General features: G+C 46.2%; 1 protein-coding gene across 1 annotated transcript in view; it reads right to left on the bottom strand.

The window, feature by feature from the left end:
• CUNH17orf67 (chromosome unknown C17orf67 homolog) overlaps positions 1–6,668 on the bottom strand; it is a 40,792-nt gene extending 34,124 nt beyond the window's left edge. Inside the window, exon 1 of the mRNA XM_073681219.1 lies at positions 6,536–6,668. Within this exon, the coding sequence (XP_073537320.1) occupies positions 6,536–6,590 (55 nt within the window). The 5' untranslated portion in view covers positions 6,591–6,668. The remainder of the gene's footprint in view (positions 1–6,535) is intronic.
• Positions 6,669–18,810: the final 12,142 nt, after the last annotated feature.

Raw genomic sequence — 18,810 nt, 5'->3', positions numbered from 1 at the left:
GAGAGAGGTAAGTGCTGGTTACGTTCACCTGTTGAAGTTGTGACAACTCCTATGTAGGCATGGAGAAAAACAGCTGCTGCTGCCACGTGGCTGGTGGATATATCCTCCATAAAATATTGGATGCAGTTGGATGAAGCACATTAGGTGGGATGCGCTGCTGGAGTAATTCGATTCTTCAAAAATGATAATTATAAGGTGTTTTTTTTTATTCACAATATGTTTCAACGACATACCAGCGTCTTTATCAAGTAGTAAAAAACAAATGTGAAGAAAACAAAAATTCGTTTTTTTTACTTGATAAAGACTTTGGTAGTACGTTGAAACGCTTTTTAAGCATAAAACCTTAATATCTTCATTCTTGAAGAATCGCTTCACTCCGGCAATGCACGCCACCTAACATGCTTCATCCAACTGGATCCACATTTGTTTTTCGCCACCACAGTGGCTCTGTCGGGTCTTCGGTCTGAAGTCTTGAAAAATGGAATTTGGGCGGAACCCCCAATTTAGGGCCATTACCTTTAATGAAGACAGAGTAACTTTGTGGTCAGTCTGACTGCTGTTTTAGCAGTGGCTGACTGTAGTTTTGTATAAGGAAGATGAACATTGCCAAAATGGAGGCCAGACAGAGCATAAGGTGACTCCGGGTGCCTCATTAAAGTCAATGCAAACTAGAAAAACTGGAAAGATAAAAAGCGCAGATAAGCTCTTATCTGGTAAAACGGATGGTGTGAACTGTTAGAGGTACGCTCACCTGATAGGGTTGTGCCAGTCACAACTCCTATAGAGGCATATGAGGGCTGCTGCAGGACCACCAAGAAGATCTGTTGCAGTAAATGTGGAATGCAATGGTTTCAAATTCTGCATTACCCAATAGTTCAAATATGCGATCACACACGAAAGTGAAGCATAAATGCTGTTTGTTATGTCAACGCGTGTCAAGGTTTTCAAACCTCTTCATCAGGACCAAACCTCAATTGTGATCACATATTTGAACTATTGGGCAGCGCGGAATTTGAAACCACCACATTCCACATTTACTGCAACAAGTCGTTAAAGTCAATGATTCTGTCAGAGATTCTGCTCGAATCCCATTTTTTCAGGGCTTCAGACAGAAGCTCCTGGGGAGCCGACATGTGGCCTTGTTCTGAAGACTATTGGACCAATGGACATAGAGCGGAATCCGCGGCTCTAAGGGATACAGACTTTTTTCAGAACAGAGCACCAGTTACGTCAATCTTATTGTTGTGTTCTATTAGAGATTTGCTTGCTCGTCAGCTTAGGAATCAATGTTTCCATTCAGTGACAGTAAGCAGATAAAGAAGTGCAGGTTGCATCTTGTGCATACATAAGGCCAGACCCAAATTGGAAAAAAAGACCCAAAAGGAAAGCAATCATTCCATTGTTCTGCCAGGCACTAGTCCCATTGTGTGGATGGGGATAGTAGACCGAGCGGAGCCATCACCTCATGGGGTCTCACATGCAGTCTCAGAAGATGGGTTTGGCCTGAGGAAAATACCCCAACCAATGCACAGTTAGCTTTGGGGGAGGGTGAAAACACTTTCGCCCATTCAGGGACCTGATCCCGGGGAGGGAGGATAATAAGCCATGTGCTGAGTGAGGAGTTGGTGGAGTGACATCAAGGGGCGAGGGTTTATTACTGAGGTCCTGGTGCCCATGTATGGATGGCCTATGGAGTTTGGAAATCAGTTGGCGGCTTCGCTGGATACATGTGCTACCGTTGAGGGATCTGTCGTCTGGATTTGAGGAACTTTCTTAAGGACTGTTGCTGCTGGGTACATGTGCTTCGGTCATGTTATCTGTCATCTGGGGGAACGTGGACTGTGACTACAGACTATACTGGCGGAAGATACGAAATCTGTGGGTCATTCAAAAGTTGAGAGACAGTGAGTATTGCCTGGTACGGGGGGCAGTGGGACTCCTGGCCCCAGGGAGGGGATCTTGTAGACTGGGGGCAATGTATTTTGGCCATCTACACAGAGGTGTTGTAAAACCATGGATGTAAGGAATAAAAAATAGTTGCATCGTTAACCTGCCTAGGTGATTATTACAACCCACAACCTCAGATCTTCACAATACCCTTAGTCGTATATTGAAAGTTAAATTCTCCATAGGTGGCAAATATTTGTATTTTAGTCTGATTGCTATAATTTAAAAAAAAAATCTCTGAGCTACTGAGAGATTCTAAAACCTTTAGAAACGATCCTGTGTATAACACAGCAGAGCAGTTTGTTATTACAGTGACTACGCTGAAATAAATGGACAAAAGTCTTCTTTCAGAGAAGCATCTTCCTCATGGGAAATCAGAATGCACAGGACATGAGTGGAATTTCTTCCAGACTATTTTAGCAGGTTGCTGCTACTCACAAACTTTCTTGGGGACAGAAAGTTATACCACTGAGTGCACAGTTAATCTTCTTTCTCTATATCTTGGAAGTAATTACCTAATTACCTAGTGATTCTGATTGCAATTTTAAGAAATGTTTCATAATACATATTGCAAATTATGATGAAGTATGCTGTATATTAAACATAGGATTGTGTTATTGTATATGATTTTACTACATAGCCACTATATACAGCAGCAGATATTATAATCTCCCCTAAAAAGAACCCATTGCAGCATTAAGTACTTAAAAAGGTTGTTCCCTTTCCGAGAACACTGGTCCCTGGGCGGTTTGTTATAAAAATACAAACCATGCTAAACACATCATTCCCTGGTCCATCGCTGAGTACCCGATGCTGCTACTAGTGTTTGATATTGGCTGCAATGCTGATATGACATCATCAGTACAGTAGTTAATCACTGCGAGGCGTTCCATCTGCGTGGGCAGAGAGGAGGTGAATGGTGCATCAAGTCTATAACATTGATGAAGATAGCCAAGTGCAGCTATCTTCGTGCTATCTTCCCATACTCTAGTGAGCAGTGGAGGTCCCAGCAGTGGGATCTAAAGCCCCCGTCACACTAAGCGAGATTGTTAGCGAGATCGCTGCTGAGTCACAAGTTTTGTGACGCAACAGCGACCTCAGCAGCGATCTCGCTAAGTTTGACACGTAGCAGCGACCAGGCCCCTGCTGTGAGATCGCTGGTCGTGTCGAAATGGCCTGGACCATTTTTTGATCGTTGAGGTCCCGCTGGGTAGCATGCATCGGTGTGTTTGACACCTTACCAACGACCTCGTTGGCAACTCAGAACTGAGACACATAGGCGTGCATTTGCGTTGCATCGTTATAGAGGTCGCTACGGGTCGCCGCATCGTTGCTGCGTCGTTTGGAAGATCTGACTGTTTGACATCTCCCCATCGACCACATAGCTACGCAGCAACGATCCCTGCCAGGTCGTATCGTTGTTGGGATCGTTGTAGCGTCGCTAAGTGTGACGGTACCTTTATAGTGATTACTTACCCACTCCTGATATACCCATTTTTTAGATTTTCAGTTACTGTATATTTTTTTCTCACACTGTAACAAAATATAAGATTGGAATGGCAGAAGTGAAGGACCACCATGACTAGTAAATACATTTGGAGGCTTTCAATACAAATGCCATAAAAAATCAAACTACAACTTAGTACTGGCCCGTCATTCAAATAAAAGTACGGGAATGAAATGCTCAAGAGATGACACCATGAGGATGTATGTAATAACAGCGCCGGTGTCCACAATCCCTCTTCCTCCTCCCGGCAGACACCCCAATATGCTCACCCATGCACCCACTCATGCACCCACTCTGCTCCGGTCTCCATCGTGTCTGTTTCCTCCCAGGACCTGCGCACGGTGCATATTTCTCCTAGGAGTGTGCTTAAGGCATGTGCATGCGCGCTCCCCGCTTCTTAAAAGGGGAGCGCCCGCTTTTGGAAATGTCCCGAGCCAATAGCTGGGAAACATCAGGTATTTCAGGCACCCTCCCCTATAGAGAGGTGTCTGAGCAACATTAGTGATCAGTGTGTACACTTGCTACTTCGTTGTAAGGTCCCTGTATCTGTGCTCCCTGAACCTGATACTGTCCGTCCTGTCTGTACCTGATCCCGTCTGTCCTGTCTAAACCCAACCCTGTCCATCCTGCCTGAACCTGGTCCTGTCCGTACTCCTGAACCTGTTCTTGAACCCGTCCTGCCTTTACCCAGTCCTGATCCACCTAGTCTCCACCTGTACCGCTACCCTCACTAGTCTAGTCTCAACCTGCTCCTGTGATCCTCCACCCAAGTCCACCCTGCGTTACTGAATCTATCCCATCCGTGCCTGATCCAGTATCCATTCGGTCTACCAGCCATGCTGTCCTATTCAGAGCCTGCTCTGTAAACCAGCTGTACAGTATCCATTCCTATTGTCAACCAGTTCCTGACTGGTCCAAATCTCTGAGACCGTCCCTGCTTCCCTTCCTCTTGGGGGTCAGCTGCTGCAGCTCCGTGATCTGTCTTGGAGTGATACCTGGCATCCACCTGTGGCCAAGTCTAACCACACCATCAGGGGGTCTAGTGAAGAAGCAGGTGGTCACTTAGTTACACCCCTCTAGGCTCTCCCCAGTCCGTGGCGCAGTAGCTCCACAATCACCAGCCTGACCATTTACATTGACTTATGTTAAGACAGTATTAATTAGGATCTGTGAGGCAGTGACCGGGATCGTATACGAGGGACATTATATATCGCCCAGAATGTGTACAGAGACCTATTAAATCCATTGGAGTGCATTGCAGTCACAGACACAGCAGCGGCTGCAATGCAGGAATGAAGGTGAGCAATGACCTGGTCAGACTACCTGGCTAAGGCAGATTAAGTAAAACCCGGCAGGGCCTTCATTTCTTGGAGGAGGCTACAGGAAGGCAGTGGGGCGGCCTCCTCCCTCCAACCCGAGTTTTCCCAGTGGCTCTTGCCACAGGTCCTTTAAAATCCCTGCACTAAAGATTAGTGTTGTTCTATGTTGGAACCTGCTAGGAGCATAGCAGGGAAGCTCAGCAGGATTAGGGTGGCTGAACCCACGCCTGGGAAGCCTCTGCACCTGTCAGGCTCTGAGCACTGCTGCTGACATAATGCCCAAAATCTGAGTAGAGCTAAACGATAAATGCAAACAAGCTGACCACGGGTCTTATCAATGCTATTACAGTAGCCCTCTCCCATTTTTAATTGCATGAATTCTTACAAAAAAAGGGATATGGAACCTACAAAAAAAATGCATTTTTTGGGCATAAGAAAGTGATAGCGATCTATAGCAGGAAAGACCCTCATGGGGTAGGGGACCTGTCGCAGAAAAATAGAGTACACCATCAACATCAAATTAAATAGTTTAATTGCAATTTGTTAAATGAATTTTTCCATCTCAGAAAGTGATTGAATACTATTAGTATATGCCAATACTTTATAATTTTTCTTCTGATATTTAAAGAATTTTTGGCCCTGCTCTTTATTGAAAAAAATATGCAAAATCAGGATACAACAGGGAAAGCTTGTTTCTACAGTGTGTTGACTTAAGACTCTTAAAAAAATGAATGGACAAAAGTCTTCTTTCAGAGAAGTGTTCCTCTCCCGAGAAATCAGATTCCAAATGGGATGAATAGAATATTCAATCTGGTCAGTGATGGAGACGATTGAGACGCTCACGGTTTGTATTAGAGAAGAAACAGAACAAGATGAGCTACAGAATGGACCAAGTAGGCTTTCATCTGTGTTTGGTGTGTTTAAGAAAAAAGGGAGATGTCTCTGACTTTTTGTAACATAACATTATATGCGTAAATAGGATCTGGGAATGTTTAGCTTGCAAAAAAGAAGGCTGAGAGGAGACTTATTAGCTGTCTGCACATGTCTTATTCTCATTTGCGCTTGGAAATACGAGAAACAATTGAATGAAACTGAATGATAGAAGATACAGATTAGATATCAGAAAAAACTTTTTGACAGTGAGGGTGATCAATGAGTGGAACAGGCTGCCACGAGAGGTGACGAGTTCTCCTTCAATGGAAGTCTTCAGAGGCTGGACAGACATCTGTCTGAGATGGTTTAATGAATCCTGCATTGAGCAGGGGGTTGGACACGATGACCCCGGAGGTCCCTTCCAACTCTAACATTGAGAACAAGTCTCAAAAAGGATATGGCACCAACGTCTAATGGCTACGGTCGGTGACCTTCACTATTTGCTAAAACAAAGTGACAACAGAGATGGGAAAACTCTGAGGAGTGCTAAAGACAAAGTGGTATGACACATATTTAGTACCAATGCTACGTATTCCCAGTAAACTCTGTGGCCCCCCAGATCAGACATTAAATCTTCGCGATATCTGATTCTCAGCATGCAGGTGTTTTTCTGACCACTTGTTTACAAAGGTATTAAACATTTCCCTATATATTGTAATACAGAATAATTATAAAGTTGTTGAAATGTAATATTATATTAGATGATGTTTATGCAACCAAATTTTATAGTATTAAGTATAAATTCTAAAAAAAACATACATGGAATTAAATAAAAAAAACATTGTTCAAACTAATGGACATTTAGATCTCTTCATTAGAATTTGCTTACCTGCAAAAATTGCCAGAAGAACCATAAAAGTGATCAGTGCCACAAAAAACTTCATTTTGGTTCTTCCCTCTGCACACTGATTTAGAAATGAATATAACTTATGAAGAATTAGACCTCTTAAAGACTCAACGTCAGCTAAAATCCCCCCTCCCTTTCCTGGCTGGAGCTTTTTCTCTGGTGCGCAGGAGTTTGGGAATATGTGCAAAGATTTTAGGAATTTGTTCAGTATGTGTAACATTCCCAGTCGGTCGCAGATTACTTGCCACCTAAATAAGTTTGGGGTGTAGTTTATACTTTCTCCTTTTAGGTAAATATATCCAGTTCATTTCTGCTAATCTAAGAAAAGTATGAAAGTCTTTACACTACACATTTTCTGTGATTTATCCTGTAACATATGATGCAGTGATCACCGGTAACACGGGTAGTAAATAGTGATGAGCGAGTATGCCTCATTAATCCTTTCGGCGAGCGCGCTTGGGTGTTCACCAAGTATTTTGGCGTGCTCAGCATTTCATTCATTGTCGCCGAGCCTGCAAGTGTCGAACAGCTGTCTAACAGCCGTGACACTTGCAGGAGAATGAAATGCTGAGCACGCCAAAATACTCAGCGAGCATGATCGTGTTAATGAGGGTTAATGAGGCATACTCGCTCATCACTAGTAGTAAACAATACTGGTCAAAATACAATTATTAGTGTAGTGTTTTACATATACTGTAGATTCCAGTCTATCCTCTTGCGTAAAAAAAATTCAGAAGAGAAAACTTTCCTGTGGCACCGACAGGACCCAACCGGGATCTGCAGTGACATATATTCTGGAAAACTTGTGGACGCCACAAAGAAGTAACGGGCTTCTGTAATATGTACTCAGTAAGAATAGAGACATATGTAATGGCGGTGCGGTGGGCTGTGCCCATATTGTAGGCAAAAAACATACCAATATGCTGTTTTTCTGCAAATAAGCACCAATTCAAATTATTGACTGTTCTTTGACAGATAAACAACAGGCTTACCTGCAAAACCATGTGGATGTTAACACGCTTCAAAATAAGTTTTTATTGAGGGTTCCTCAAACAATCTGTATTTTTTTTAAGCACCATAAATTTCAAGTGGTTTTCATAGCATCTTTGCACGCGGTTTTGGTTGTGAATTTTTATTTTTATACTTAAAAACATGTTTTTTTTTCTGGCGTTTATCATCTTGGGAGAAGGGAAAAAAAAACACAAAAAATACAAACACAAAACATGCTTTGCAAAAAAAAAGCCAAATCTCCTAAAATTGCCACAAATCAAAACACATTCTTAAAATGTGCCAGTGGTTCATATTTAATGCATCTTTAGAGTGTTTAGCCTAAGGGGGAATTTATTTAAAGCAATCTGTCACAAGGTTTGTGCTACCTCATTTCAGAGGAGCATAATGTAGGGACAGAGACCCGGATTCCAGTGATGTGTCACTTACTGGGCTGCTTGTTGCCATTTTGATAAAATCACTGTTTTATCTGCTGTAGATCTACTAGTTTTCCAAATGCTGAGCTCTGCATAAGGCTATGTGCCCACGTTGCGAAAATGAAGCATATTTTTTACGCTTCTCCCTGGCGGGAAAATCGCATGCGGATTTTACATGCGGTTTTCCCGCCAGGTAGAAGCGTATGTGAGGAGTCTTTGCAGCGTCTTTGCATGCATTTCCGCATGCGGGTTATTCAAGCATCACTTGGAAAAGTGCTTGACAACTTGTTCACACTATATAAATCCATGCAACCGGCATGGATTTATATAGTGTGACCAAGTAATAGTTAAAAAAAAGAATCAGAATGGTAAAAAATAAAAAAACAAAGTTTATACTCACCTACCGATGCATTCTGTGCCCCGTCCGGAGTCTTGAGCGGCTCACGCTGTTGTGTGCAGGACCTTCGGTGACGTCATTGAGTCATGTGATGGGTCACATGACTCAATGACGTGGCAGGTCCTTCACACACCTCGCGATGGCGGGAAAACACCGGGAAGACATCAGAAGATAAGTATAAATTTTATTTTATTCTTTTTTTCACAGGTTCTTTGGTACCCGGGTCTGGATGAGAGTCTCCTCTCCTCCAGACTTGGGTACCATCCGCATGCGGAAACGCAAAATTAATGAACATGCTGCGGATTTTTGACCGCAGCATATACGCTGCGGAAAAATCCGCAGCATGGGCATTGACATTGCGGAATGCCATTGGGGACCATGGGGTGCGGATATACATGCGTTTTACAAGCGTTTACGCTGCGGAAATTCCGCAGCATATACGCTTGTAATACGCAACGTGGGCACGCAGCCTGAGGGAACAATCAGATATCCGTATTACTCGCACGAGGATCACATCGCAATCATCAGACTGGCTGTTGGCTGTCATGCCCTGAGCGTGACAGCTGCATTGAAATACACACTCAGGTCAGGAGAGCCGGCGGGCCAGTCCGTGGATTGCAATGAGATCTTCGCTCGAGTAATACGACCATCTGACTGCGCCCTGACTCTGCCCACACCACTGATTGGTAGCTTTCTTTGTACACTGTGCATAGGCAGAAAGCTACCCATCAAAGGTGGCAGCTGGGTTATACAAATCAGGTTTACTAGTAGAGATAAGCGAATGTTTCAATATTCGATTCGGATTACGATCGCCGAATTTGCAATATTCGCCGATTTATTCGTCGAATGTTCGTCAAATGTTACCGAACGCCATAGGATTCAATGGGGGGACAAAAAAAAAGCATACGCAACACCTTAAAACTGGCCCAAAAGAAGCCCAAACAAATCAAATTAGGGGCAGACACCTGGAAAGTGCCATCAATTGACCAAGAGTACAAGTACTATAATTATTATTACTATTACAGCAACATTTTTTCCGTGGCGCATTACATGTCAAAAGGGGTCACCGAATGGTACAAGAGGAGAGAGGACCCTGCCCACCAGGGCGCACAAATAATCTACAAGGGATGGGTGAGGATACAGTAGGTCAGGGTACAGCAAGTTGTGCAGCGGTATGCTGGAGTGAAGGTTACCGCAGATTGTACGCTTGTCACAAGAAGTGGGTCTACAGCTTCCTTTTCAAGGTTTCCACGGTAGGCGCCAGTCTGATGTGTTGGGGTACAGCGTTATCACAGGAGGGGAGATGCACGGGACAAATCTATAGAGAGCCTAAATAATGGTAAACTTCCTGGAGCTCACAACAGAGCAGATTAACCCCTGCACCGATTAATATGAAGGCGTAAGGCTTCTTTTTAATGACTGCAGGAGTGGGGGGAATTAGACGCTGAGGTCTTCTGGCTCTTCAATGTCACGGTAAACCAGTGACACCTTGCAAGCTTCAACACAATGTTCACAAGGTAGACAGCAGCGGTGATCGGTCTCCTAGACAACGAGCTAACTCCTTCACGAGGATAGAGGACAACATCTGAAAGTAGTTTGTATGTTCTCCCCGTGTTTGCGGGGTTTTCCTTCAGGGTTTCCGGTTACCTCCACAGTAAAAAAGCAGCCATACAGGAGTGTTCACAAATCAAAAAATTAGAGCCTGACACCACCATTTCCGTGACCAACAGATTGGAGATGGTAGATTTCCACCTCTTAGCTTTGTCATGTGTAGGAGGAAACTATTTTTTACGTGACCACAACTATGGGACCGAGAGCTGGCTGCAGTGCTGAGAGACGGCGGAGTACGGTGAAACGGACAAACTGCTGGACTGTGAATGAGGTGCAGGGTGAGATGTTACGGTGGATTGAGAAAGATGTGGTGTGCTCGGTGAAACAAACACAGCAGGCATGTCCACTTCCGTTACAGCTGACAGGTTCTCACTCAGCCAGACTGGAGCAGGTAGAGAAGCAGAGGTTCTGCAGTGGGAGACCTGTGTGCCAATACTTGGCATGGTAACAGAGGAGGAGGAAGAAGCAGCGGATGCTGTTGATGGGGCAGCGGATGGTTGTTGAGGTCCGCATTTAATCGCAGTGAGATGCCAGAGAAACGCATGTTGATTGCACTTGGGAAGGTTCATGCATGTAGTAGTCAAAGTATTGCACTTTTTCCCTCTACTGAGTTTTTTATCGCAAAGGTTCAGATAACGTGAGCTGGCTCATCCTTTGCGATCTCAAAAAAAGGCCCAGGCTAGGCAACCCTTGCCGCCCCTGCGAGCTGCAGACCAGCGGCCACTGCTGGTCACTACCACGGTTGTGGCAAAGGATGTAGTGCTCTTTCTGCTTGCATCACTCTGTGTCTGAACCATAAGATGCAAGTCACGCAAAGTAATCTCCTCATCTTCCTCCTCCACCTTCTCAGATGAGCTACTCAACTGCATGCCTCTGGGTTCACACCAAGTTGGACGTGCAACCTCATCATCATCCAATGTGATATCCCATTCCTCGCCCTCAGAGTCACCCTCCTCTTCTTCTTGCCCTGACAGCACAGTAAAGTGGAGGGTCAGGAAGCTGCTCGGACACAACCTTTTTTTTCCCCCTGTGTGGAGAAGAATATCTGCCCCAAACAATTTTAAGCTGAGATGCAGTCTGCTTTGTATACCCATGTTGAGTTTATCAGGCCTGTGTACCCCTGTGTGGAGATCAATATCTGCACCAAAAACTTATTTTCACTAGAGTATAACTATTGTAAAGGAGACCAAAACCTCTTCCACTGCAGCCAACCCAGCACATGGAGACCCAATCAGGAGTGTTCACATTTCCCTTAATTAGGACCTAATACCACCGAAGTGGCATCAATTTAAGTACAGTAGAAATTGTACAATTAGGAACGACACCTCTTCCCCTATAGCCAACACAGTAGATGGAGATCCAATCAGGACTGTTCCCATTTGAAAACAATTGGGCCTAAAACCACCAAAGTGGCATCAATTTCACTAGAGTATAAGTAGTATAAATGGGGACCGACATCTATTCCACTACAGCCAACCCAATGGATGGAGACCCAATCAGGATTCCCCACATTTCCAAAAATTACTGGCAGACACCAACAAAGTGGCATCAATTTCAGTACAGTAGAAATTGTACAATTAGGAACGATACTTCTTCTCCTACAGCCATCACAGTAGATGGAGACCCAACCAGGACTGTTCCCATTTGAAAATATTTGGGCCTAAAACCACTAAAGAGGCATCAATTTCACTAGAGTATAAGTAGTATAATGAGGACCAACACCTCTTCCACTACAGCCAACCCAATGGATTGAGAGACCAAATCTGTATTCTCCACATTTCCAAAAATTAGGGCCTAAAACCTGCAGCCGCAGCAAGAGCGGGCACAAAAGCCATATCAAAGACTTCAATTCCGCAAAATCAATGCAGCACACTAAAAACTACAACATCGCCTACTCTGTACAGTCTGCAATTGGGGTGCAAAAGTCCTTTGAAACTTGTTCATCTTGATGAAAGTTAGGCGGTCAACACTTTCATGGGACAGTCGGGTGCGCTTATCTGTCAGGACACCACCAGCAGCGCTGAACACACGTTCTGAGAGAACGCTGGCTGCTGGGCATCATAAAACCTCCAAGGCTTGACAGGCGAGCTCAGGTCATTCATCCATTTTTGAAGACCAAAATGTAAAAGGTTCAAAATCCTCACTGATGGTATTCATATTGAGCTCTAGATAGTCCTCCACCATCCTCTCCAGTCATTCTCCACGTGTCAGACTTGTACTCTGTTGTGCTGGTGCACGAGTTGGTCTAAAAAATGTGTGAAAGGACTCACAGAAATTGCTTCTGCCACTTTCTCTGCTGCTGCTGCTAATGTTTTGGCATTGACGAATTGACGTGACGGAGGTTGAAAGACTACATGTTACGGGTCCGGGTGGTGGAACCTCTGTGCCAAGGTGCAAGGGACCCAGAGGGGAGTGACTAAGTATCCACCCGAACCGACCCTGGTCGTACGGCAGCTAACGACACCGTGACCAGGGAAGATCCGGGCTGATGGACCAGGTGCTACTCTGGGGACCACCTTGTAAGAGAGCAGGTGGCTCCCACGGGTCAGATGGCTGGGACTGACCGGCATGGCGGATGGACACGGCAAGCAGGCGGAAGTCTCTGGTAGCCGACAGGTGGTCACAGTTCGAGAAAGCAGGGCAAGTAGCAGTCTTTAGGTTTACCAGGAAGGTGGTCACAGCAAGTGATGGAAGGGTCTCCAGGCAGGCTGGCAGGAAACAGGCAGTAGTGTTGAGCCACCCCCGTAGTGTTCGAGTTCGGTTCGGTTCGTCGAACACCCGTGTGTTCGCCGAACTGTTCGTCGAACACCTTCGAACACCGTTAAAACCAATGGCAGGCAAACAAAAACACATAGAAACACATAGAAAACACCTTCAAAGGTGTCCAAAAGCTGACAAACTGCTCAGAAGACACAACTAACACATGGAAAAGTGACAAGTACATATAGTCATGCGAAAAGAAAAGAGGTGGAGGAGTAAAAGGAGGGGGAGACACAGATATAGGCATGTCATGCCCTTCTAAAATCCAAAAAGTGAGAAGCCGAGACGGCCAGTCCGCTCCTGCCCGTGCCACCTCCGTGTCGCCGGGTTTGTGCCAGAGCCGCGGTGAACCCTGACGGCCAGCCCCCCTCTCCCAATACTGGTGCCTGTCCGCTGGTGGGTCGAGAGAGCCCCCCTGTGGTGGAGGCAGCTCTAAGCTTTTTAATTTAAATTGTCCCTCTAATTTGAATGAATACACTTTAAATCCATTTACAAGGATCTATTGGAGGGCAAGTCTCATGCCAGCAGCCGCGTAATTCCAGCTCCAGTAGCGTCCACTAAAGCTGCTGCAGTTAAAAAGCTTTTATAAGGATCGAGCTCGGCTGTCCACCGCAAGGCATCCTAGTGCCAGTCCCAGCCCCTATGCCTTGGGGTGCCTCCTGATGCTCTTCACTAAGTATCCCGTGGTCCCGAAGCATTTCCTTTGAAAAAATTAAGTGTCCAAACTACAGGTGGTGTAGCTTGCTTAACAGCCGGGATAATCCGCTGACTAGCAGACACTGCTACTAGGCACAAAGTATTTCCTGGGCTAGATGCAGTTAAAAATTTGTAAGTAGATACTCTCGTTGGATGCTGAGAAAGCATTCCATAGAGTCTCCTGGCACGCCATATATGATTCTCTTAAAAAGCTTGGGGTAGGGGTCTAGGGGACCCTTTTATAGCCAAAATCACGGCCCTGTATCACAATACGTCACCTAGGCTGAAGATAAATGGAACTGTAGCACCGAGGGCTCGGTTGCTACAGACGTATTGCACCTCACCCAGAGGTGTGATATCTCACTCTCAGATAAGGATGGAGTGTGGATCAGGACCCGACACCTGCATGCATTACACCACATTGCCGTGGGGCAGGGCGACCAATATGCCCCTGAGATGGGCACGACAGTCCCTGTCCCTGGCTGGAGTGGGGGGAGGGAACACTGAGGAAGGGGAACCCTGCAGTGCAGGAGCAGGGAGGAAGCAGTTCCTGGGTGCATTGAGAAGGGAGTATAAAAGGTGGGCACCATCTTAGTTCAGTGCAGAGAAGTCTGAGCAGAAGTGGCAGGGAGCAGGGGCTCTGCATGAGCTCTGCTCCGGAGGCGGGCCTAGTAACAGAGGCCCAGGCCTGCAAGAGGGAGAAGGAAGGAAGAGGAGCGGAGAAGGCTCCAGGAACGAGGAATGAAGGGATCCCAGGGGTGCGGACGGGCGAGTCGCCACCGCACGCCCGAATCCACCTGCGTGGAGGGGTCAGGCCAAAGGGGGAGACCGGTCCCCGAACTAGTGGAGGCAGGAAACGACCCTCAGCTAGAAACCGGAGGCTCTGACATTTTATGTGGCGCAGCCCCTTGCTCCACCCGCTAGGAAGGCACCACATAGGGTCAGGGAAACTGGCGCCAAGTTTACCAAGAGGAGGCCCGAGGCAGCCGGACAGAAGTGTTGGTAAGAAAGGCCAGACAAAGGACACACAAAGGGGGTCCTGTGAAGCGCTCCAAAGTTATCTGGGAGTTGTCTGAGCCCCTCACCTGGTGATCACAGTACGACGTGGGCAGCCGTTACCTGCAGACGTGGTCTGGATAATAAGAACTGTGAGTAAAGGCCCTGAACTGCATCACTGACTCCGTGTTGTTACTGCTGCTGCCCTGCACCATCACCCCCATCCTCCGCATACACTGCCCTGAGGCTATACTCCTCCCGTGGGGAGTTATGCTACGCTCTGCTGCACCCACAACACCAGCCTTAGCGGTCTGCCCTGTAGCGGCGGTTCACTCTGACCGCAATCCACGGGTGGCGTAGTCGGACATTTAAACATCAAAACCACATAAATAGTTCCGCCACTGGTTTGACCGCCCTGAGCCACGGAACCGGATCGCCGCCACGAAGACTACAACCACCAGCATCCACCAAAAAGGGTCCGGCTCCGGGTGTCCCAAGGCCCAGGGGGTGCGTCAGAACATTTTCATCACCTTTCACAATCACCAATGGGACAAGGCAGGGATGTCCTCTGTCCCCTCTCTTATACATCCTAGTGACGGAGCACCTGCTCTCATCAATTCGCCATAACCCCAATATTAGGTGGATTGAGGTGGGAGGCACCGAGTACAAGTGCTCTCTATTTGCTGATGATGTCCTAGTATATATTACTCAATCACATATATCCATCCCTGCTGTTATGGCTGAAATAGATCACTTTGTTACATGGTAAAATTTTAAAATCAATGCAGCGAAGTCTGAGGCCCTCGATGTCTCCCTCCCTAAATCCATATAGGATTCCATCCAGTCCAACTTTCCCTTTGCCTGGCCCTCACAGGGTATCAAATACTTAGGAATTCCTATTCATAGAGACCTCTCCCATCTATGTTATCTTAATTTTGGGCCCTTTATTGAACAATTCCATACAGACCACGGTTGGCAAGTTAGAACTGTAAGATTCACTACGTGAACCACTGGTGTTTTGTGGAAAAGCACATGTACACCGCGTTCCAAATTATTATGCAAAAAGTGTTTAGGAGTGATAAGGGAAGAATTTGTTTGTTTGTCAGTTAAACTCATTGATGGTGATGTGTGTCAGGGCTCTTTATATCACTGTAAGCAATTGCAGACACCTGTGCTAATTAGTTTGGCAGGTGTGTCCAATGAAAGGCAAGACTACTTAAGAAGGCTCTCTCACATTATTAAGCAGCCTACATTTTCTGCCAAAATGGGAAAGAAAAAGGATGTGTCGGCTGCTGAGAAGCAACAAATTGTGGAGTGTTTAGGTCAAGGCATGACTACAATCAACATTGTGCGATGATCAGGATGAAGTGTCTTGGCAATCAAGAAGTATGTAGCTGATTCACAGTACACACGTGTGCGTGCTGATAAGGGCAAATTGAGGACTCTTTCCTACAGGCAATTACGTCAGGTTGAAAGAGCAGCGGCAAAAAAGCCTTGTCATAGCAGCAGACAAGTTTTTGAAGCTGCTTGTGCCTCCAACGTCCCCCGAACAACAAGATGCAGGGTCCTTCAGAGGTTTGCAGCTGTGCATACGCCATCCTGTCGACCTCCTCTATCCACTTCACACAAGCAGAAACGGCTCCAGTGGGCCAAACATTACATGAAGACTGATTTCAAAACTGTTTTGTTCACGGATGAGTGCCGTGCAGCGCTCGATGGTCCAGATGAATGGAGTGGAGGATGGCTGGTTGATGGACACCCCACGCAAACACGGCTACAGCGCCAACAAGGAGGAGGTGGAGTAATGTTTTGGGCTGGAATCATGGGGAGAGAGATTGTCGGCCCCTTTAGGATCCCTGAAGGCGCTAAAGATGAACTCTATAATGTATGTGGATTTTCTCAAACAGCACTTCCTGCCATGGTTCAAGAAGAAGAACCGTGTATTTCACAGCAAGATCATTTTTCTGCATGATAATGCACCATCTCATGCTGCACATAAAACATCTGCATCTCTGGCTGATATGGGCATAAAAGGGGACAAACTTATGGTGTGACCCCCATGCTCCCCTGACCTCTACCCCATTCAGAACCTTTGGAGCATCATTAAAAGGAGTGTCTATGATGGCGGGAGGCAGTTCACATCTAAGCAACAGCTCTGGGAGGGTATTCTGTCCTCATGCAAAACAATTGAAGCAGAAACCATCCAAAACCTGACAAATTCAATGGACGAGAGAGTTCAGAAGCTCCTTTCGAACAAGGGGTCCTATGTGAAAATGTAACATCACCTAGAATAAAGTTTTGAGTTGAAAACTGTTTGATTTCAGTTTCTAACAACCTGCTAATGCTTATAATTTCAAAAATGACCATTTTTTTGGTCTTTATTAAAATGAAAAGGTTGATCGAAAAGTTTGGGGGATCTAAGAGTGTGGCAACCCAGTAGTCATGATTACTTCGAATTCTGACAATATGAGGGTCATGCTGCAGGTAGTGCAGCAAGAAGGCACTTATGTGTCTTGCGCATCTCGGAGCCCCAAAATTATTTTCCGGGCTAGATGCAGCTAAAAATTATTTTTAATTTTAAATCTGGTGAAGCTTATTATAGATGGCCTAATAGGATCAGTGCTGCACACTGCTACAAAGCCCAAATTATTTTCCAGTCAAGATACAGATAAACATGATTAGTAATTTGAAAGCTTAAAACGGTTGGTAGGGTGATTTTAACCAATCATCAAGCTTTTACTCTCCCCAGGATGACACAGGGGTAGAAAAGTCGTTTCGGATCCATGATTTGTTCATCTTTATGAACGTGGGTCTGTCTACATTATCAGTGGAGAGCCGCGTGCGCTTATCTGTCAGCACACCACCAGCAGCGCTGAACACACGTTCAGACAGAACGCTGGCTGCGGGGCATGACAAGATCTCCAAGGCGTAAGTGATTAGCTCCGGCCATTTATCCAGATTGGAAGCCCAAAAAGAGCAAGGGTCCAGTGACACAGTCGTGGCTTCAATGTTTACTTGGAGATACTCCTGTACCATCGTCTCTAGGCGTTGACTATGTGTCAGACTTCTTGTCTCCTGTGGCCTTGCAAAGGATGGGCTAAAAAAGTGGTGAAATGATTCCGCAAAATTGATGTTACCAGCAGATACTGTGGTTCTGTTACGGTTTGAGTGCTGAACACTTGACGGTCCCACGGTTGGCAAGTTGGAACTGTGAGATTCACTACGTGCACCACTGGTATTTTGTGGAAAAGCACATGTAAGATTCTGCAACAGTCTCTGCTGATACTCCTGCATGCGTGCATCCCTTTCTATGGCAGGAATAATTTCTGCAAATTTACTTTTGTACCGGGGATCTAACAGTGTGGCAACCCAGTAGTCAGGATTATTTCTAATTCTCACAATTCGAGGGTCATGTTGCAGGTAGTGCAGCAAGAAGGCACTCATGTGTGTTGCGCATCCAGGAGCACCAAGTCCCTGTTGTGTTGGTGGCGAGGTAACAATCATGCTTCCTTCCTCTGTCCTCTCCCCCCAACCTCGCACAACAGAAATGTGATCAAGGTCTCCCTCATCTGATGAGTCTTCCATCAGTTCGTCCTCCACTTCTTCCTGGGCTCCTGCACCTTCCTCACTAGTTTGGCTGCTACCATGCGCCCTGGTAAAATCATCTCCCCCACCCTCACATGCCTGCCGCCCTGGTGCTGCCGACCGTCTGGACCTTGCAGATGTTAGCCCTTCCGCATACAACTCCTCCTCCTCTACTTCCTCCACCTCCTCTTGTGCCACCACCTGACTCCGAATTCTGTTTAACATGTGCTCCAGCATGTAAATCACCGGAATAGTCATGCTGATAATGGCATCGTCAGCACTAAACATCTTCGTCGCCATTTCAAACCTGTGCAGAAGGGTGCATAGGTCCCTGATCTGAGACCACTCCTCCAGCGTGATTTGCCCCACCTCTGAATCTCGTTGGCCCAGGCTATACGTCAGAACGTATTGCACCAGGGCTTGTCGGTGCTGCCACAGTCGCTGCAACATGTGCAGAGTTGAATTCCACCGGGTAGGCACATCGCATTTTAGCCGGTGAAGTGGCAGGCCCAACGACTTCTGTAGAGATGTAAGTCGCTGAGCTGCGGGATGCGAACGGCGGAAGTGAGCACACAGCGACCGTGCCCTCTGCAGAAGGCCATCTAGTCTGGGATAGTGGGCTAAAAATTGCTGGACAACCAGGTTCAACACGTGAGCCATACAAGGCACGTGTGTGACATTGCCCCGGCGAAGGGCCGCACCCAGGTTTGCAGCATTGTCGCACACGGCCTTCCCTGGTTTCAGGTCCAGTGGAGACAACCATTCATGAAATTGGTTCTCCAGAGCTG

Source organism: Phyllobates terribilis, unplaced genomic scaffold, assembly GCF_046119375.1.
Source record: "Phyllobates terribilis strain yellow unplaced genomic scaffold, ASM4611937v1 Scaffold_5__5_contigs__length_657084704, whole genome shotgun sequence".
Classification (NCBI taxonomy): Eukaryota; Metazoa; Chordata; class Amphibia; order Anura; family Dendrobatidae; genus Phyllobates; species Phyllobates terribilis.
Note: the sequence above shows the minus strand (reverse complement) of the source record. Positions and strands in the feature narration are given on the sequence as shown.